Below are 22,760 nucleotides of genomic sequence, written 5' to 3'. Positions count from 1 at the left end.
GAAGTAATCGGGAATATCCTAGTTACATAATTGGTAATGCACAAAATGACAAGACCCTAAAAAAATAAGTCACTAGGTGAAATTTTGACAGTTTGGTGCGAAAAAATGACAGATGTAAACAAACCACATTTTCTTTTCATTTCTTCACCAAATCTTCTGATTTTTTAGTTTATTACTTTGGATGTGAAATTCAGGTAATTATTACTGTGTTTGTTATTATAAACAAGAAGTGGTGCGATCTGGGTTGCCTCAATTTAGCTGTAAATCCGTTGTAAACAACTTCAAAACTTCAAATTCATTTTCATGTTACTAATAATTCTGTTTATTGCAGTTTTACAGATTAATTCTCACAGAGGTTGTGAACAGCAAGGCAAGATGTTTTTAATAGATTACAAACATTTCAGCAGAATGAATCGTGTACATTGAACCCTGGAAATTGTGATTGAGCAATCTGGTAAGTCATTGCTGCAACTGTAATCAGCACTTATTGTTTATAGAATTCATTGTCATTTAATTTAATTTGCAGAATCTTGTAACATTGAAATAGTGGTCCATATTATGAATAACAATGCTGATTTCAAACTAACATTTTCATGGTAGAGTAATGGGAACTTTCAAATACTAACCACATTTAATATTCTGCTGTTTCAAGTTGAGGACAGAGATTATATATGGCACAAAAACATCTTCTACAGAACTAACAAAATATAAATTATAAAGAACAGCATCAGTTTGTACTTTTCTGCACTAATTATGATGTGTCATCAACACACTCTTAATGGACTTAACAAAAAGAAGTAATTTATTCTTCTCAACTGGTGTATGGAGTTATACATCTTATGATTATAGAGATGTGGTATTACATAATGTTTGATTAAACAGTTGCTGTTTGTTAATATGTTGAATTAGATGAATTAGATGTTTGCATAGATTCAATGTTGTATATAGAAGCATGCTGTTCAATTGTACATTTTTATTGCACATTTATTGAAAGGTTTTGTAAGCTTTATAACATTTATAACTGCTGTATTAACTTATAAGTGTAAAACATTTGGTATATTTTTAAGTATGTTTTGCTGTTTTAATGAATAAACAATCATTAATGGTGTGAAAATATATTCCAATTTATTTTACTCTATTTACGTTACGCTTTATGGCAGAAAGTAGTGGTAATAGTATAACAAACTGTAGAAACTGCATGAATAATGTTTGAAATAGAAGAACTAAAGAACCGTCTAATTATAATAATTAATCCTTTGTGGGTGGTTAGTCTATCAAATTATTTAAAATACGAACTAGTTCAAGTATCCCCCGATCCGTTAAGACAATATTATTGTGGTTTATGTCTTTTTGTAGAACAAGAATTGATCTTTCTAATGATATATGATATAACCCTCTGAAGGGTTCAGAACAGCCCTAAAAATGGCATTAAACTTTGACATAGTTTGCAAATTCTCAAAACACGCTGTGAGAAAACCTTCATATCTCCCAATCCGTTGGGCCAATCTTATTCAATTTTATGATTTCCTATAGAAGAAGAATTGCCCTTTCATTTGATATATAACATAACCCTCTGAAGGGCTCAGAACAGGAATAAAATGGCATTAAACTTTGGCATAATTTGTAATTTTTCAAAACACGCTGTTAAAAAACCTTAATATCTCGCGATCCGCTAACCCAATCTTAATCAGTTTTATGGTTTCTTATAGAAGAAGAGTTGCCCTTTCATTTGATATATAACATAACCCTCTGAAGGGCTCAGAACAGGCATAAAAATGGCATTAAACTTTGGCATAATTTGCAATTTTTCAAAACACGCTGTGAAAAAACCTTAATATCTCGCGATCCGCTAACCCAATCTTAATCAGTTTTATGTTTTCTTATAGAAGAAGAGTTGCCCTTTCATTTGATATATAACATAACCCTCTGAAGGGCTCAGAACAGGCCTAAAAATGGCATTAAACTTTGGCATAATTTGCAATTTTTCAAAACACGCTGTGAAAAAACCTTAATATCTCGCGTTCCGCTAACCCAATCTTAATCAGTTTTATGTTTTCTTATAGAAGAAGAGTTGCCCTTTCATTTGATATATAACATAACCCTCTGAAGGGCTCAGAACAGGACTAAAAGTGGCATTAAACTTTGGCATAATTTGCAGTTTTTCAAAACACGCTGTGAGAAAACCTTAATATCTCGCGTTCCGCTAACCCAATCTTAATCAGTTTTATGTTTTCTTATAGAAGAAGAGTTGGCCTTTTATTTGACATATAACATAACCCTCTGAAGTGCTTGGAACAGGCCTAAAAATGACATTAAACTTTGGCATAATTTGCAATTTTTCAAAACACGCTGTGAAAAAACCTTAATATCTCGCGATCTGCAAACCTATGCTTACTCAATTTTATGTTTTCTTATAGAAGAAGAGTTGCCCTTTTGTTTGATATATTACTTAGCCCCATCAAAAGCTTAGAATGGGCCTAAAATTGTTATTAAAAACACTCAATTTTTTGATAAAATTGTTGATGTTTCCACGTATTTTTGTAGTTCTAGTACCTATAGCGTCCCCTAGTGGTGAGGTTTATAACGTAAAGATTTTTTCTACTTGAATACAGAAACTTCAAATAGTGATATTTGTGTCTGCTACTAGAGGGCGCTAGTATACTCATTTCAATAAAATTTAATATTTTTGATGTTTATCTTTTACTGTTAGTATTTTTTTTATTGAATATGTATGTACAAAATTATGCTTACATTTTAGGTAATTATGTCATCAATATTTTTGCTTCTAATATGATAAACTAGTTGAAATGTAAAGAAACAAATGTTCATATGTTAAACAACCAATAAACAAACAAACACATGTTTCATTCATCTCAAAAAAAGGATCTTATTGGATACATCCTCGGCCTATAAAAATATTAACACCTAGTTTTACCTGCCGAAAATAGTTTACCTTCTCACACATTCTGCGATCCGAATATTGAATATGCTTGAAACCTCTTCCGAATCAGTTTGAGTCGCATTTTAATAATTTTCGGAGCGAAATAAATTGAAAAATTGATTTTTGTTATTAGGAGATCAGAATGTGTGAGGAGGCTGAAATATTTCAACAGATGTTCGCATGATTTCAACATTTTTGAAATGAAATTTTGATGGGTTTCAACACATTTTTAGCACAAAATTACATATTTTAATTACATTTTTAGGGTTGTGCAGAAACTTTAAGAGTGTCGAATCACGTATTAAAGGAACAGACAAATTAAATTATATAAGAAAACATAAAATTTTGAAAATTTGCCATACATGTATGAGTTTGAGTTTTATCATTAAACAATGGTATATATATTAAAAAATTTCAAAACACATTGTAAAAACATCTTATATCTCGCGCTGCGCCACTCTTATTTTATCACAATTCATGTTTTCATATAGAGGAAGAGTTGCCCTTTTATTTAAAATATTAGGTAACCATTTCTATAGCTTAGAATAGCCCTAAAATTGTCATTAGAAATACGTGTACATTAGAAAATACAATAGAAATCATTACAAAAACGTCTATCAGATATTTATTTTAACTCATTATTTAGGGGTGAAATCAATATGATAATTAGTAAAATATTTAAATATTTAAATATCAGTAAAATATATTGAAGCCACCCTTGGCTCCGGCGCCCACTTGCCGCGAAGTCCGGAACGCCCACAACATCCGCGACCTACAACCCCCAGCGGAAGAGGCCGCATCCCAAGCCGACGAGCCACGAACACCGCCGACCAGACCGCGCTGAGGGTGCTCAGCAAGGGATGCTGAGCGACTCGGCCTCTTTACCATCAACATCGCTCGACGCCGCACGCACTTATCGACCTCTTCCGAGCATCATCAACAACCAAGCACAACCTACGCATCAATATATATATATATAATTTATCTAAATCAGTTTAAATAATAGTCGCTAGAAAGAACGAAATAAATTTAGATTGCTGAATTTTTGAATGTTAATGTTTTCTAGTCTTATTTAATTAATAAAAATAAAAATAATGATGATATCAAATTGTTATAAACCGTATTAAATAGTATATTAAATTTCCTATAAAATTATGAACATTTCTTTTATTTTAACCTTTAAATAGGGGATGAAAATAGGGGTTAAAGTTGCAACCCCTTAAAAAGAAAATTTCTCAATGTTTGGGGCTAAAATATACTGCACTTTATATTTCATTTAAGTAATTAGCCATTGATAAATACCTTTTTTAATTTATCTGTAATATTTTACACAATAATCGCTAACAACGAATAAACAATTTAAAATGTTTTAATTTTTATGGTTTCTGGTCTTCTTTTATTATTTACCACTAAAACAATAAAGATATCAAAATGTTTTAAACACTAATAAATATTACATTAAATTTCTTATAAAATCAACTATATGAATTTTATTTTAACCCTTAAATTAAGGGTGTAAATAAGGGTTAAAGTTACAACCCTTATACAAATTATTCCTGGAATCAATCTACTCAAAATGATGGCTACTGATACTGTAATAACTGTTTTATTTAATGGTATAATTAATTTGTTTAAATTCAGCTGATTTATTTTTTTATTAATTTTTGAAATTAATTCAATTTTACTCGCACATCGAAAATTTCTTCATATTTAGGTTAACTTTACGGGTCTATAACTCATGAACCCATTGTTCAATTTTATTGGTTTAAAAAACAAAAATTAGTTCGTCTAATCAGGATTTCTCTGACATTAAACATAGATTGGTAACTTTTGTTTAAGAGTGCTAAAAAACACTTCAAAATTAAAGTAATTTTACTCTAACTTCTAAGTTTTCAATTTATTCAAAAGTTTACCAGTAGAATGTTAAAGAGTTGCAAATCCTAATGCAATATTGTTTTTTATCAAATACTACTTTGTTTATTTTTTATGAATTTTTAAAAGTTAGTTTTTATAATTTCAGTATCAACAACGTAATAAAATTTAAATTTTTGTACAGATATTGGTGTACTCTTTAATTTTCTATTGATACCAGTTTTTAAATCATCAAAAAATACTCAAAACCGCGGTAAATATTAATATTTCCATTTTTATGAAATTTCCAGATATTTCGGGGATTCCGTAGTAAAAACGTAGTAACAGTTCCTAGAATTTCGTCTGCATAGAGGAATGTGCGATGGCCGCCGCATAACTAGGTCAGCGTGGCTGCCAACCTAAATAGTTTCATTTCATTCGAAAAATCAGGAATTTTCTAGTTACATAATTGGTAATTCACAAAATGACAAGACCCTAAAAAAATAAGTCACTAGGTGCAAGTTTGACAGTTTGGCGCAAAAGAATGACAGATGTAAACAAACCACTTTTTCTTTTCATTTCTTCACCGAATCTTCTGATTTTTTAGTTTATTACTTTGGATGTGAAATTCTGGTAATTATTACTGTGCTTATACTTATAAATTAAAAGTGGTGGAATCTGGGTTGTCTCAATTCAGGAGCGAATCCGTTATAAACAACTTCAAATTCCTTTTCAAGTTTCTAATAATTTTGTTTATTGCAGTTTTACAAATTAATTCTTACAGCAAGGCAAGGCGTTTATTTATAGATTACAAACATTTCAGCAGAAGGAACCACATATCTAAAGCTGAACATTGTGATTGAGCAATCTGGTAAGTTATTGTTGCAACTGTAATCAGCACTTATTTCTTATTGAACTTATTCTCATTTAATTTAATTTGCAGCCTCTTTTAACATTAAAGCATTGAGCATGCATAACAATCAGCTGATTTCAAACTAACGTTTACATGGTAGAGTAAAGGGAACCTTCAAATACTAACCAAATTTAATATTCTGCTGCTTCAAGTTAAGAACAAGGAAAGAACAACATCAGTTTGCCCTTTTCTGCACTAATGATGATGTGTCATCAACACACTCTTAATGGACTTAACCAAAAGAAGTAATTTATTCTTCTCAACTGGTGTGTGGAGTTATATATCTTATTATTATTATAGAGATGTGGTATTACATAATGTTTGATTCAACAGTTGCTGTTTGTTAATATGTTTAATTAGATGTTTGCATAGAAGCATGCTGTTCAATTGTACATTTTTATTGTAATTTTATTGAAAGGTTTTGTAAGCTTCATAACAGTTATAACCTTTATATTAACTTGTAAGTGTAAAATATTTGGTATATTTTTTAAGTATGTTTTGCTGTTTTAATGAATAAACAATCATTAATGGTGTGAAAATATATTCTAATTTATTTTACTCAATTTACGTTGCGCTTTATGGCAGAAAGTAGTGGTAATAGTATAACAAACTGTAGAAAATGCATGAATAATGTTAAAGTATCTCCCAATCCAAAGGGGCAATTTTATTGTGGAATATGCTCTTTTGTAGAAGAAGAATTGACTTTTTGCATGATATATGACTTAACCCTCTGAAGGACTCAGAACAGCCCTAAAAATGGCACTAAACTTTGGCATAGTTAGCAAATTTAGAAAGCACGCTGTACGAAAACTTTAATATCTCCCGATTCGTTAGGCCAATATTATTGTTGTTTATGTCTTTTTGTAGAAGAAGAATTGACCTTTCGCATGATATTTGACTTAACCCTCTGAAGGGCTTAGAGCAGCTCTAAAAATGGCATTAAACTTTGGCATAGTTTGCAAATCTTTAAAACACGCTGTGAAAAAACCTTTATATCTTGCATTCCACTAACCCAATCATATTCAATTTTATAGATTCTTATAGAAGAAGAGTTGCCCTTTTATTTGATATATAACATAACCCCCTGAAGGGCTCATAACAGGCCTAAAAATGGCATTAAACTTTGACATAATTTGCAATTTTTCAAAACACGCTGTGAAAAAACCTTAATATCTCGCGATCCGCTAACGTAATCTTATTCAGTTTTATGTTTTCTTATAGAAGAAGAGTTTCTCTTTCATTTGAAATATAACATAACCCTCTGAAGGGCTCAGAACAGGGCTAAAAATGGCATTAAACTTTGGCATAATTTGCAATTTTCCAAAACACGCTGTGAAAAAACCTTAATATCTCGCGATCCGCTAATCTAATCTTATTCAGTTTTATGTTTTCTTATAGAAGAAGAGCTGCTCTTTCATTTGAAATATAACATAACCCTCTGAAGGGCTCAGAACAGAGCTAAAAATGGCATTAAACTTTGGCATAATTTGCAATTTTTCAAAACACGCTGTGAAAAAACCTTAATATCTCACGATCCGCTAAGCTAATCTTATTCAGTTTTATGTTTTCTTATAGAAGAAGAGTTGCCCTTTCATTTAATATATAACATAACCCTCTGAAGGGCTCAGAACAGGGCTAAAAATGGCATGAAACTTTGACATAATTTGCAATTTTTCAAAACACGCTGTGAAAAAACCTTAATATCTCGCGATCTGCTAACCTAAGGTTACTCAATTTTATGGTTTCTTATAGAAGGAGAGTTGCCCTTTTGTTTGATATATTACTTAGCTCCATCAAAAGCTTAGAATGGCCCTAAAATTGTTATTAAAAACACTCAATTTTTTTATAAAAATGGTTGATATTTCCACGTAATTTGTAATTTTAATACCTATGGCGTTCTCTAGTGGTGAAGTTTGTAACTAAAAGATTTTTTCTACTTGAATACAGAAACTTAAAATAGTAGTATTTGTGTCTGCTACTAGAAGGCGCTAGTATACTAATTTCAATTAAATTTATTATTTTTGATGTTTATCTTTTATTGTTAGTATTTTTTTTTATTGAACATGTATGTACAAAATTATGCTTACATTTTAGGTAATTATTTCATCAAAATTTTTGCTTCTAATCTGATAAACTAGTTGAAATGTAAAGATGCAAACGTGTATACGTTAAACAACCAATAAACAAACAAACACATGTTTCATTCATATCAAAGAAAGGATCTTATTGGATACATCCTCGGCCAATAATAATATTAACACCTACTTTTACCTGCCGAAAATATTTTACCTTCTCACACATTCTGCGTTCCGAATATTGAATATGTTTAAAACCTCTTCCGAATCAGTTTGAGTCGCCTTTTAATAATTTTCGGAGCGAAATAAATCAAGAAATTGATTTTTGTTATTAGGAGAGCAGAATGTGCGAGGAGGCTGAAATATTTCAACAGATGTTCGCATGATTTCTACATTTTTAAAATCAATTTTTGATGGGTTTCAACACATTTTTAGCAGAAAATTGCATATTTAAATGACATTTTTAGGGATGTGCAGAAACTTTAAGGATGTTAAGCCACGTATTAAAGGAACAGACAAATTTATTTATATAAGAAAACATAAGTTAGAACTGACGTAGTGCGAGATATAAGCTAGTTTCCAAGGGTTTTGAAAATTTGCATAACATGTATGAGTTTAATAAGCATTTTTAGGGCTGTTCTGAAAATTATGAGATTTTGAGTCATATATTAAATGAAAAGACAATTTCTATTCCATATAAGGGTATAAATAGTAATACAATGAAACCGAGGTATCGGAAGATAAGTGCGATTTTCCATATTGTAAATTAAATATAATGTGGAAAACTTTCTGTATCTCGAGATCTGCTAAACCAATTTGACCGTAATTTATGCCCTTTTATAGAAAAAAATTAGCCCTTTAGTTTATTGTTTAAGTTAACTCTATAAAAAGCATACAAACAGCCCTAAAAATGCTTAAGGTCTGGTATATTTTGGAACCTTTCAAAACACGATGTGTAAAACAACTTATATATGGCGCTGCGTGAGCCCTATTTTATTGCAAATTATGTTTTCTTGTAGAGTAAGAGCTGCCCTTTTATTTAATGCATGATTTAACCCTCTAGGTAGCTTAAAATAGCCCTAAAATTGTAAATAGAAATATTCAATATGCTGAAAAAATGTGCTGATATTTTGAGGCAATTTTGTCAACTTTTAATACCTCTAGCGCCACCTAGTTGCAAAGTCTGAAAGTTTATAGCTTTTGTCTATTTAAATGTAGAACTCTGCAATTTTTGAGTAGCATGATGTTATAATAGTTTATGATAACACACTTTGTCACGAGAGGGCGCTAGTATGTACATTTTAATTAAATTTTATATTTTTGTTATTTGTGTGTTTATGTTAAAGTTTTTTATTCAAGCATTTAATGTTTACGTTTTAAAAATTTATATCATAAAATAAATCACTTCTAATGTATGAAATAGCTAAAATTTGAATAAACAATGTGTGTACTTTATACAACCAATAAACAATCGAATATTTCATTGATAACAAAGAGAGCATCTTATTGGATAGACCCCAAGAAGATATAAATATTACCACCTACCTACCCACCAATCTTACCTGCCGAAAATGTTTCACCTTCTCACACATTCTGCGATCCGAATATTGAATATGCTTGAAACCTCTTCCGAATCAATTTGAGTCGCATTTTAATAATTTTCGGAGCGAAATAAATCGAAAAATTGATTTGTGTTATTAGGAGAGCAGAATGTGCGAGGAGGTTGATATGATTCAACGGATGTTCGCGTGATTTCAACACTTTTTAAATGAATTTTTGTTTGGTTTTAACACTTTTTAACATTAAATTGTGGATTTCCTATAACATTTTTAGAGCTGCGCAGAAACTTCAAGGATGCCGAGTCCCGTATTAAATAAAAGCACAAATTTATTTCAACAAGAAAACGTAAAATAACAATAACATTGCGCAAGATATAAGTAATTTTTCACAATGTGTTTTAAAAGTTTGCAAACCATTCCAATATTTAATAGCATTTTTAGGGCTGATTTGTAGAAGAAGAATTGACCTTTCAAATGATATATGACTTAACCTTCTGAAGGGCGCAGAGCAGCCCAAAAAATGACATTAAACTTTGGCATAGTTTGCAAATTTTCAAAATACACTCTGAAAATGGCTTCAAGCCGTAGCGGGCCGCTATGTTTTTATATACAACGTTCACAGTTTTTCTGTAGTGTATTTAGTATCAGTATTGCAACCGTGCGAAGCCGGGGCGGGTCGCTAGTAGTTTACAAAATTCTTAAAATACACTCTGAAAATGTTCAATATCTCCCGATCCGCCAAGCCAATGTTATTGTGCTTCATGCCGTTTTGTAGAACAAAAATTGAGCTTTTGCACGATGTATGACGTAACTCTCTGAAAAGCTCAGATTATCTCTTAAAATTGCATTAAACTTTGACATAGTTTGCAAGTTTTTAAAACACGCGATGAAAATTTCGTAATATCTTGCGAGCCGCTAGCCCAATCTTATTGAATTTTATGTTTTCTTATAGAATAAGAGTTGCCCATTTATTTGATATATCACTTAGCGACCTCAAAAGCTTAGAATGGCGTTAAAATTATTATCAAAAATACTCTATTTTTTGAGAAAAATTGGTAAGTTTTCGACGTAATATTATAGTTTTAATACCTCTAGCGCCACCTAGTTGCAAAGTATTAAAGCTTTAATCTAGCTTCAAGCTCTTATCTATTTAAATGTAGAACTCTGTAATTTTTGAGTAGCATGATGTTGTGATAGTATAACTTGCCACGAGAGGGCACTAGTATGTACATTTTAATTAAATTTTATATTTCTGTTATTAGTCCATTATTGTTAATGTTTTTTTATTAGAGTGTTCAATGTATACATTTTAAATTATTATATCATCAATTTACTCACTTCTAATGTAAGAAATAGCTAAAATTTGAATAAACAATGTGTAGTTTTTAAACAACCAATAAACAAACAAATATTTCATTGATAACAAAGAGAACATCTTATTGGATAGACCCCTAGAAGATATAAATAATACCACCTACCTACCCACCAATCTTACCTGCCGAAAATGTTTCACCTTCTCACACATTCTGCTATCCGAATATTGAATATGTTTAAAACCTCTCTCGAAACAATTTGGAGCGCGTTTTAATAATTTTCGGAGCGAAATAAATCGAGAAATTGATTTTCTATATTAGGAGAGCAGAATGTGCAAGGAGGCTGAAATCCTTCGGCGGGATTTTGAATGATTTTAATAAATTGCACACTCTTTTAAACTGAATTGATGTGCACTGTTAATTTACATCTTGTAGGATGTTCATTGACAGTATAAGGGTTGTTTTGCACCCGGTAAAAGGAATTAGGTGTTAAATAAAGGTGAAACTGCTTTCACACAAAATGACTAATAATATGATAAGAATTCAGAATAGCAGAATCTTGTAACATTGAAACAGTGGTCCATATCATGAACAACCACAATCAGCTGATTTCCAACTTGGATTTTAAAGGTAAAGTAAGAAGAGTCTTCAAATATTAACCAGATTTAACATTCTGCTGATTCAAGTTGAAGACTGAGTTTATATGGGGCACAAAGATATCTTCTACTGTGCTAACAACTGTACAACATCAGTTTGCCATTGTCTGCAGTGTCAATTAAGATGTATCATTAATACACACTTAATGGATTTAACTAAAAGAAGCAATTCATTTTTCTCAACTGGTGTAAATAGTTATACATCTTAAAATTATGTACATGTAGGACGAAATAATGTTTGATTCAACAGTGACTGCCTGTTAATGTATTTAATTAGATACTTGCATAGATTTTATTGTGTATTGTTTATTTTTTAATTATACACCAGAGTTGTTTCGGCACAAGTTTCGAACAGAATTTGTATTCAGATCACAGGATGTATAAAGAAGCGAAAAAGATTCGGCGTAATTTTGTAAAGTTTTAATACCTCTGGCGCCACCTAGTTGCAAAGTATTAAAGCTTTAATCTAGCTTCAAGCTTTTATCTATTTAAATGTAGAACTCTGCAATTTTTGAGTAGCATGATGTTATAATAGTTTATGATAACACACTTTGCCACGAGAGGGCGCTAGTATGTACATTTTTAATTAAATTTAATATTTCTGTTATTAGTACGTTATTGTTCCTGTTTTTTTATTACAGTGTTCAATGTTTACATTTAAAATATTTATAACATCAATTAAATCACTTCTAATGTAAGAAATTGCTATAATTTGAATAAACAATGTGCATACTTTAAACAACCAATAAACAAACAAATATTTCATTGATAACAAAGAGAGCATCTTATTGGATAGACCCCAAGAAGATATAAATATTACCACCTACCTACCCACCAATCTTACCTGCCGAAAATGTTTCACCTTCTCACACATTCTGCGATCCGAATATTGAATATGCTTGAAACCTCTCTCAAAACAAATTTGGAGCGCGTTTTAATAATTTTCGGAGCGAAATAAATCGAAATTGATTTTTGTTATTAGGATAGCAGAATGTGTGAAGAGGCTGTTATGTTTTTACGGATTTTTGACAGATTTAATGATTTTACTGATGGATTTTTAATGATTTAAACCCATTTCGTGGAAAATAGAATAATTTTAATAACATCTTTAGGACTATTCTAAGCTTTGGAGGGTATTGAGGATATTAAATAAACGAGGAACTCATCTTTTACAAGCAATCGTAATTTACGATAAAATTGTGCTTGTAGATAGCGTGATTTAGGGTGTTTTCCATATCGTGTTTTGAAAATAAAATTTTCCAACACAGAAAAGAAAATCAGTTATCTACAGAGTAATATATCACGTTTTATTAAATTGTCACTTTAATAAATAATTACAATGTGTGTACGTACTAAAATAATATAACATATACTACAAAGACTAATTATTAGTATTCATAAAATAGCAGTTTGTGTTAATAACATTAGAAACAATCAGAAAGTGTTTAAATTGGCGCTTTCCTCATGATTCAAAATCTGATTCTTCTTTTTCCGTTGATTAACCTTTGTTCTTCGCCATTTCCACAGTACAATCACGACAACAATCAGGATAATACCCAAGACACATCCACCAATCAGTAACGACTTATTTAGTTTCGTCTGAAAAATCTGTTCGGCATGTTCCTTCTTACAAGAAGTGAATAAATCCATATCTTCTTGTGGAATAACATAATCACATTCTAAAAGCAACAAAAAACAAAAATTAATTAAAAAATAATCAAAGATTTTGCAATAAAACCATTACCTGATTGTTTAACTTCACACTGATTAGTAAAATTGGTATAAACAATGCGTCTTTCCTTCAGCCATCGATCCAAATTCCAACAATCGCAGGGATTTATAAACTGGGCGCTCATATTCGCGTTTACCCAAACTTCCAGGTTACAGAGTCCAGCAAATTGACTTGTGTTCAAGATTAAACTCATCCCAGAAACATTGTATTTTATCAACGTAGGCATTAATCCCATGATAGGTAACAGTGACCATTCTTCATCGTTGTAGTAATTAAATGAAATATCCAAGTATTCCAATGGTGCACGCAGTGGTGTGGCGTTTTCAATGACTTCCACCATGTTGATGTTGTGGTTTTGACTTAAGTAAAGATACTTCAATGATGGCAACTGGAAAACCACTTCGGGGATGGATGCTTCCGAGCTGAATGAGTTGAGGGATAGGTCCAGAGCAAGCAGGGAATCTTTATCCGATAACGCTTCTGGTTGTATGTGTGTTATCATGTTATCAGCCAGATATAAATACTTTAGGTTTGAATATGGTTTTAGGTCTTCGGCGGAGACAGATCTAATGCGGTTGAATGCTACATCTAGGACCTAGAAGAATATATTTGAGTTAATAAAATGATATTGAGGTTATGTTTCGTGTAAAATTCATGTAAACATGACAAAATGGCGGTTAAAGTGTTTTTCGTTAGTAAATCGACTGTAACTCGTATAATATTTAATATTTCGATGCAATTTAAATAATAAACGATAAATGAATATATTCTTCATAAATATGCGGAATTTAAACAATGTACTATGATTAGATATCAATAAAATGGCGACTTGTTCTAGATTTTTATCCATTTTGTTAGTTTTTTGTTAATAACTTCAAAAATAATGTATGTACGGTCTTGATTTAAACATAAAACAATAAATATATAAATATTTAACAAATGTGCCAAATTTAAATGATATCTATGCAGTAGTTATTGTATAATTAACAAAATGGTGTCGTGTTTTAGAATTTTATCAATAAATCTACGTTTTTTGTGTTTTACATGCCTGTAATTAGTCAAATATGATTCCCAGTTATGTGAATTTATCAATAAACAATAAAAAGATAAATTTTTATAGAATATGTAAAAGTTCAATTAGTTTTACTGCCAAATTCTCTCGAAACACAAAGAAAATTATGATACTTATTTTACTTTTCTTCTTTGTTACTAAAATAACAATAACTTTAACAAAAGCAAATATTTTACGTTGATGTAAACATCAGGCGATAAATAAATAAATTTCCAAGAAACGTGCATTATCTCAATAACCTCCAACAAATAGTTTACACACAATCAACAAAATGGCGTCAGATTTACGTTTCGTTCGTGCTTTCTATTGTTTATTGCACTGTATCTTTTAAACTACTCGATATTTTGTTATTGTTTAAAGTGTAAGTGCTAAATATAAACATACTTTAGACATAAGAAAATTTTAAACAATCCTAACAAACGTAATCTATTAATTAAACTCATTTTACCTCAATATTTGATTGTAAATTCCTCGGAATCCTCCTACAGGTCCGATCATAACAATCCGCAGACATCATCCGATGAATCCTTTGAATTGAACACTGTCCTTCACAAAACTTTTGTGCCACATGAGCATATCCACTACAAACTAACAAAGTCAACGCTAATCCGACTAGTTGCAATTGAAACTGGCACATTTTCGAAGATTTCCCGAACACAACAGTTCAACAGAAACCAAAACTAAACACTATTAAAGTCAACTTAGTTGAAAGTCATATCCGAGCTGATAAAATGCAGTTTAATCCGATTGCAGCGGGTGGAATCAGAAGAAACCCAGAGGTCAATATGTTATCACTGGTATTACAACACGCACAAACATTTCAAGCACACATTGATCACATTTTCATCACAAAACAACATCAACTTCACAGTTTGTAAACTTAAACTTATTCAGCACTCTTGTCCAGTGTCTTAATTGTTAATTGCCTTCCAAATTACAGCAAGCCTCTGCACTGACGCACTGTTTGTTATGTTATGCTCGGCTTTGCGATGGAAGAAAACGAGCGCAAATTAGTTTCGATTAAGTTCACAATCACACGCGGAGGAAACTTCGGCGCTCAGCGCATGCACAAAGCTCTCAGCACATTCGCCGCCCAACCGTGTTTATTTATTGTACTTTATTGTTACGGTCAAAAGGTTAAACTCGACGTCTGCTGATCTCACAACTCACTGCTCAAGACGCATCGCGAAAAATTAATTGCACTTGCAATTAATTACGAATTAGTTCAGAGGGATCACTGAGAGGTTCACACTGTGATAATCACAAATGGTAATGATAATATTCTCGCACAAACGAGTGCGATTGACAAGGGGATTCTTATCATTTAAGCTGTTTATAGAACGCAATCAAACCTTGATATGATTAAATATTTGATGGCGTGTGGATTTCAATTTGCTCACATTGAATTATATTTTGGCAACACTTTTATTACAAGTCACGAAAACTCAATTTTATTAACTTTAGTTTTGATTTTGTTTTGTTTTTTGTTTGTGATGCGTACTGTTCGTGCGTTATCACTGGAATAAACGACAAGTTGACAAGTATACCACTTAATTAATGCCTAAACTTTTGAATGGTTCAAATTTGATTCTAATGGCTATAAACAGAGTGAAACCGCAAGAGGAACTTGATAACATATCACTTAATATTATATTTAGACCAAAAATCCAAATTAATCATCGGAAACATAAAAATTTAAATTAAACTAATTTTTATGTTAAAACCGATAAAATCGCAATAAAAACTTTTAAATTTTCCATTTGTAACACCCTGTTTAAAAAAATATTTTGTTATCTGACTCTTGATAAATATATCTCTGGTATTAAATGTCATAGCAATGTGACCGATAGACCGATGTCCAATTCGAACAACAATTAATGTAACGAGTTGTAATGACTCTGTTAATGTGAGCCCTAAGTGAAAATTTCTCTTTGCGAATTAAACACAACTGACAAATAGTTAAATGTAATATTATATTATAAATCTCCATATTCTCACGGCGTTTTAATCAGTTGTAACATGATCCGCTGCATGATCATCAAACTGTTCCTAAAAACTAATTGTCTGCATAAATTGTATTGCAATAATAAAGCAGGGAGTGTTTCAGCGATTGTTTGTCGTTCGTCATGTGTCTGATCGTCAGATTGTTCCCTCACAACCACTCACAACCGTGTTTGAAGGTTTTTTGTAGCGTAGATAGTTGTAGTACTTTGTTCAATTGAAGCAGTTCGCGTTCATTAACCGATTAAATTGCTCCCAATCAACGATTCGTCGTTCTGTATCTCGTACAGTTTTTCAGTGCGCTTTGTCGCACTGCATCGTACAGTATTTTTCAATTAAAATCAGTTTAAGCGCTCTGCCAGCGTGAATCATAAACAAATAAAACCCACACGGATTTATTTTATTAAGTTTTTCATCCCTACTCTCGCAGATTAATGTAAACTGAGCTTTGGCGAAGTTGCACGAAGCTTTTGAAGATGTTAAAGACAAGTTTACACATTTTATTCGTCAAAACAGAGTTTATGTTTATTATTTTACATTTTTTATCAGATAAATGTGAAATATTGCTAATAGAGTCGTTTTTGCGCTAGTGCACATGCGCAGTTTGCGTGTAAATTGTTTAAACATGTACTGCACATGTAATCAACCTTATAATAATCAAACACACTTCTGATGTGGCACGTAAACATCTTATAAGTCTAATATCTGTGATAAGGAAGTAAATATTTACTTAAAAACACATTTTTAAGTGTTTTCTGCTATATATTCGCTCATTTTGTGCTTAAATTTATTTAATTCAAGTAGAAATCTTATAAAACATTGAAATAACCTAAAAATATACTAATTGCATTGTTAATAATATTATTAAAGCCCAGTGGATTCATTCTTTACTGTTATAAAGTAAGTTTTTGTTAAAATTACATTTATTAATAATTTGTCACTATAGCAACAAATGATAACATTATTTACTATGACATTTGTTTAATTATGTTCACTTTATCAACATTCCAAGTATTTAAGTCTATTTATAAGAGAATACTACTTAATAATGCTTTTAGTTGTGAAAGAACTTCCCACAGCAAAGAAGAATATCAAACTAGTGATAAAATGATCGAGCATATTGTTTTGGTACATGGTGGTGCTGGAGACATTACAGATTCAGCAAAAATTCCTATTTTACTTGCAGGAGTGAAAGCTGCAGCATTAGAAGGGTACAGAAAGCTTCAAGAAACAGGTAATTAAGTTATAATAATACTAAATTATTGATTAATACAATAAAAAAAGTCGTATGTGTACGACTGGTTGCCTATAGTAAATCTTCATTTTAAACTTTTTTATAATTTTTTTTTTATTTTAAAAACAGGATGTGTCTTGGATGCTGTTGAATATGCCGTCCGAAATCTTGAAGATAACGAAAATTTCAATGCCGGAAAAGGTTCCGTTATCAATACAGATGGAGAAGTTGAAATGGACGCCAGTATTCAATGCGGAAAAACACTCGATTGCGGAGCTGTGACCATTGTAAAAGACGTCAAAAATTGCATTACACTTGCCCGGAAAGTAATGGAGAACACCGAACATACAATCCTTGGAGCTGAAGGAGCAAGACGCTTTGCAATTGATCAAGGCCTAGACTTAATGGAACCTGGAGCATTGGTCACCGAGCGTAGAATTGAAGACTTAAAAAGGATCTTAGCAAAAAGACAAGAACCCAAATGTGAAATGGGTAATAACTAATTTAAACAATTTAAAAATGATTATTATATCTTTTATGGTTTATATAGGAACCGTTGGTAGTGTAGCAATCAATTCTAAGGGAAATCTAGCTGCTGCAACATCCACAGGAGGCCGCGAAGGCAAAATGCCGGGTCGATGCAGTGACACATCCCAAATCGGAAGTGGTACCTTTGCAGACGACGCCATTGGATGCGTCTCAACCACAGGCCATGGTGAATCTATCATGAAAGTATGTCTGGCATACAATATTCTTGAAAATCACAAAGCAGGGATGAGTATTCAAGATGCTACGAAGAAAGGCGTCAATGATATGACAGCTAAAGTTGGTAACACTGCCGGTGCCATTGCTATCTCCCACAATGGCGAAGTAGGAGTTGGTTTCTCTTCCAATAGAATGTCCTGGGCCTACATTAAAGGCAACGAAGTACATTTCGGCGTGGACCAAGATCAACATGACATTGAAACGATTACAATCTAAACATTCCACATTGATTTTATTACAACCAATAAACTCAACATTGTATTACTCATAAGTCTAACACTAGCATGCGATTGTCCAACCGGAAACGTCCATAGAATCCCTTTGACTATTTGTGCATATTGTATGAAATTCAACAGATCCACAACTTTTGTGTAGGAATCAATATTACCACCGTCTGCACCACCGCCAGATTGTGTTTCATTACAAGGCGTGGCTTTGTGTAGGATACCAACAAGTTTACCATCACATATCAAGGGACTTCCGGAATCACTCTGACATGGCATTTCTGGTAGATTCAGGACACAAACGTGATGATCATCGTCGCATGGACCAAGATACTTATTGATTTTGTATTCCAGTTCAAGAGATGCTACTGTTTCAGATGCTTCGAACCCATACACGAAACATTTCTGCTCATCTTGTGTAGTTGCAGCTAATTCTTCTTCTGTTCTTGTGAATGGTGTGATTGGGAAGAGGCGATGATCAAAATCGTAGTCGGATTCGATAAGGGCGATGTTGAGTTTTGGGTGTTTTGTGATTCTGACTCCTAGCATGCGTTGCTCGCAGTATTCGATTGATGTCTTTGCAGGGCCCGTGCAGATGATGATTTCAAGCACACGGCCGTCGCGTTCCATTGAGAATACACAGGACTGCGAGGTGAGTACCCAATATGATGCTACATAGATTCCAACGCAGGTGTCTGTTGATGTGCGTCGTGTTAGGTGTAAGATGCAAGTTGGGGCATTTTTACTTCTTTTAGATTTTGTAATTGGGGCAGTAGGAATGTACAAATGCAGAATAACCAAAATGTGTGCATGATTTTTAGGGTGTGACGTTGAAATTTGTCAAAATTGGCATTGGGAGCTATGTATTTGAGGTTTGTTGTAGGTAGCCATATTGGAAAATGGTTTGTTTTGGTTTGTTGTGTGTTTTTGTTGATAACTTTGGTGATTTTTGGAATTTTTGGACAAATTTAGTATCAAATTAATGGTAATTAAATTTTACATAATAAAAAGTTTGTAGCAAGTGGTTAATATTGTTTATTTAGCTTGAAATTTGTTAAAATATGTGTTATTGAAGATTATGTTAAGTTTTTTTGCAAATTATTTAAATTTTCATCAATAACTTTTGAAATAACTGCTTGATTTTTAAAATTTAAACCTTATCTTAAAGATAATTAAATTTTACAATAAGTACAGTATAGATAATTGTTTATTACTTATCAAAACATTGTTTACAACGCAATCAAAATAGATATAATTCTGTCAATTTACAATAAATGGGTTTTACGTATAACTATTGCGTTAATTACCACAGTTTTATAAATTCATAAAAAATATATGTTTTATATTAAAGACAATGAAATAATACAGAATATACAGTTTCTTGTAAATAGTTTTTGTTATTTATTCTTCTTCAAACATACAAAAACTTATCACTTTGTATTTAGGGTAATTTTTTTGCAAATAATTTACATTTTTATAAATAACTTCTAAACTAATTCCTCAATTTTAAAAGTTTAAACGTCATTTGAAAGCCAATAAAATATACATTAACTATATTAATATTATATTGTAAACTACACCATATGTTAGATAGTAATGCATAAACAATCTGTTACCTAACTCAAATCAGTTTTTACTAAACTTGCAATATCTTTGAAAATATTGAATTCCCGACATGAAAAAAAAATTGGATAAAAGAAAAATAAATTTTCTATCAAATAAACATAAAAATTTTTCCAAAAACTTAAAATTTTTGAAATTACAAGCCAAAATAAACGTTTTTTAGAGTATCACGAGTTTCCCTCCAAAACGCACTCTTAAATCTTCATTAGGAAGCTCTTTCAACCAAAATAATTGGTAATTTAAAGTGTGGAATGTGGCGGGGTTTGAAAAGTGACAAAATTCACCGATGTGGTCATGCGAGAAGCACGCGTGGGCAAAAATTCCCAAGAAGGTCGCGCGACGACCTTCTCTCATCGAGTGTCGTCTCTTTCACCTTTACCATCACATGAAATCACATTCTGAAACGAATTTACATTTATTATTCAACTGACAACATTAATTAATCTTATCATACATTCATACCTACTCCACGCCATCATTGCGAGCATTTAATAAAAACGTACAATTTGCACGCCTGCGGGACGTCAACAAACTAATCGTAAACAAAACCGGCGAAATTCCAACATCCAACACGTTGTTTGCCTCTTTTTTGCTTTATTATTATGCGCATGCAACTTTTTTGGTAATTCCCATTCCCGCCGGATGTAAATTCCTTCGATTGGAAACGTCTTCATTAATTTTTATTTTTTGCAGCGCGTCGATGTGATGCAAAACGAAGAAAGCAAAAAAAACTGTATCCGTAACGGAATTTTAGTCGTGTTTTAAGTCGTGACCAAATTTGATGTACCAATTAAGTGACTCATCCGAAAATTCACGAATTGTGTCCGAACAATCAAGTTCTTGATCAGTTTTTAATTGTCACGCTGATGTAATACTTCCTTTATTAATGCCCACACGATAATTAATTGTTTATAATTAAGGAATTTAAATAAAAGTTTAAGATTAGTCACTGTTGTCGTTGTTGTTAGATCATTAGTCATTTGTTTGTTTATCATGCACGTCGTTAACATTTCGTTGAGTTTCTAGATTTTTGTCAATCAACAAGATTGTAAATTAACTATTTCGATAAAAGTTTTAGAATTCTGGATTTCGAATAGAAATTTTGTATTATTTTTGATTTTTTGGTTTGGTTGTGTTGTTTACGGTTTAGATTAATTGGTTGTTGTTATTTTAGCAACAAAAGTTAATGATAATTATGTCGAGTTTTATGATTTTGCCAAAAAACACAAAAAACACGAAAATTATTTGTTTTTAATGATAACTTTTGTAATTTTTGGAATTTTTTTGCAAAATTAGTGTTGAATTAAAGATAATTATATGTTACATAATAAACAATTGTTGTTAATTGTTGTTTTTGTTTATTTATACTTAAAACAAACAAAAAGTTTTTTGTATAAATGCAAAAATTTAAAATATGTGGAAAAAACGTGAAAAAACGAGGAAATAATCACCCCGTGACTAAAGCCCGTGACTAAAATACTTTTTAGACTATATTAAAGGTGGAAATATAGAAACAATTTTATATTATCCGTTATAATATTGATTAAAACGCATCCAAAAAAAAGATGACACCAAGTATGTTAAAAAATTGATTTTTGTTATTAAATTGCTAATAATTATTGTATTTTTGTGAATAAATTATTAAAATTAGTCTTAAATTAGAGCCAATTAAATTATACATAAGATGATTTGTTATTATTGTATATTTGGATACTGTATACTTTACAAAATGATCTTGAAGTAACTAGAGTTTTTCTTAAATTTTCTTAAATTTTATTTCAATTAAATTGTTTACATTTTCAACAATAACTTTTAAAATAAATACTCAAGTGAAATAATTTTGAGAGCATCTTGAAGTCAATTAAATTTAGCATATGATTAAATAATTTTGTTTTATATTCGGATAATATAAACTTCATAAAATGATCTTGAAGTCAAGAGTGTTTTTTCAAATATTTTAAATTTTATTTTAATGAAATTGTTTACATTTTTATCAATAACTTTTAAAATACTGACTTAATTTGACTAATTTAAACTTCATCGTATAGCCAATTAAATTATTCACAAAATTTACAACAATTATTAACAAAAACATAAAATTATCAACCAAATATCAAGCAAAACAAATCAATTTATCACCTTTTAATACTTTTGTTTTGAAACCTATTCAATTGTCTAAAACTGATCAAAAAAACAAGTTTAACAATAAACACAGTGTGAATTGTATGGAATGTTAATGCGTTATTTGATATTTAATAGATTCGTCTTGTATTTTATTGTCTGGCATCTTGATTTTAATGTCTCAACACGCATTATTCAAAATCAATTTCCATCTACCATTCACAAACAAAAACGTGCCAATATTCAAATTTCAACGCAAACAATTCCATCGTTTTTAGTTTAATGTCAAGCCTGAGTGTTCAAAATTAAAATTCCTCCACAGCGTGCGTTTGCTTCGTGACTCAGCCGAATACAGAATACAGAAGCGAAAGAAAACGCAAAAGAAAAGCAGACTTTCACCGGCCGAATAAACAAACGTTAACGACATTGCGCGGCGCCCGGATTCGAAATTACAATAATGACGAATGCAGCTGGCTGGCAGTAAAATGTAGAAACAGAAACAAGCGCAGCGTAACAGACAAACAAAATGCGAAAAGCGTTTTATTATTTTATTGTATACATGATCGGACGTCGGACATCAACTTTCTTCGCGCCATCGCGTGCGAAGAAGTGATTTTCAACGCACAAAGCGTTCGTGTAATACTAAACGTTTAACAATTGTTGCTATCTACGAGTACATG

At 31.3% G+C, this 22,760-nt stretch overlaps 2 protein-coding genes and 2 long non-coding RNA genes across 4 annotated transcripts; 3 read left to right on the top strand and 1 right to left on the bottom strand.

Moving 5' to 3' along the window:
• The first annotated feature begins 70 nt into the window (after nt 1-70).
• LOC135800659 (uncharacterized) lies at nt 71-1,114 on the top strand. The gene is made up of 3 exons (XR_010550206.1): nt 71-194; nt 332-454; nt 527-1,114. It is a non-coding gene; the product is annotated as an uncharacterized lncRNA (long non-coding RNA).
• A 4,174-nt stretch (nt 1,115-5,288) lies between these two features.
• On the top strand, nt 5,289-6,244 carry LOC135800664 (uncharacterized). The gene is made up of 3 exons (XR_010550208.1): nt 5,289-5,425; nt 5,555-5,663; nt 5,736-6,244. It is a non-coding gene; the product is annotated as an uncharacterized lncRNA (long non-coding RNA).
• A 6,345-nt stretch (nt 6,245-12,589) lies between these two features.
• Nucleotides 12,590-15,611, bottom strand: LOC135802897 (toll-like receptor 4). The gene is made up of 3 exons (XM_065316522.1): nt 14,561-15,611; nt 13,053-13,635; nt 12,590-12,987 (listed from the first exon to the last, which is right to left on the bottom strand). Exons 1-3 carry the CDS (start codon nt 14,747-14,749, stop codon nt 12,743-12,745), a joined length of 1,017 nt encoding a protein of 338 aa, XP_065172594.1. The 5' UTR covers nt 14,750-15,611; the 3' UTR covers nt 12,590-12,742.
• Nucleotides 15,612-16,772: 1,161 nt separating this feature from the next.
• On the top strand, nt 16,773-18,383 carry LOC135803207 (isoaspartyl peptidase/L-asparaginase). Its single transcript, XM_065316788.1, has 4 exons — nt 16,773-17,013; nt 17,172-17,347; nt 17,477-17,839; nt 17,898-18,383. The coding sequence occupies exons 2-4, from the start codon at nt 17,221-17,223 to the stop codon at nt 18,326-18,328; spliced, it is 921 nt and encodes a 306-aa protein (XP_065172860.1). The 5' UTR covers nt 16,773-17,013; nt 17,172-17,220; the 3' UTR covers nt 18,329-18,383.
• Nucleotides 18,384-22,760: the final 4,377 nt, after the last annotated feature.

This window comes from Atheta coriaria, unplaced genomic scaffold, assembly GCF_025399875.1.
Source record: "Atheta coriaria isolate IRGN ID8LTWV9N9 unplaced genomic scaffold, Caltech_Dcor_3.1 hic_scaffold_2_pilon, whole genome shotgun sequence".
NCBI lineage: Eukaryota > Metazoa > Arthropoda > Insecta > Coleoptera > Staphylinidae > Dalotia > Dalotia coriaria.
The sequence above is the reverse complement of the archived record's forward strand: the minus strand, read 5'-3'. Positions and strand labels throughout refer to the sequence as shown.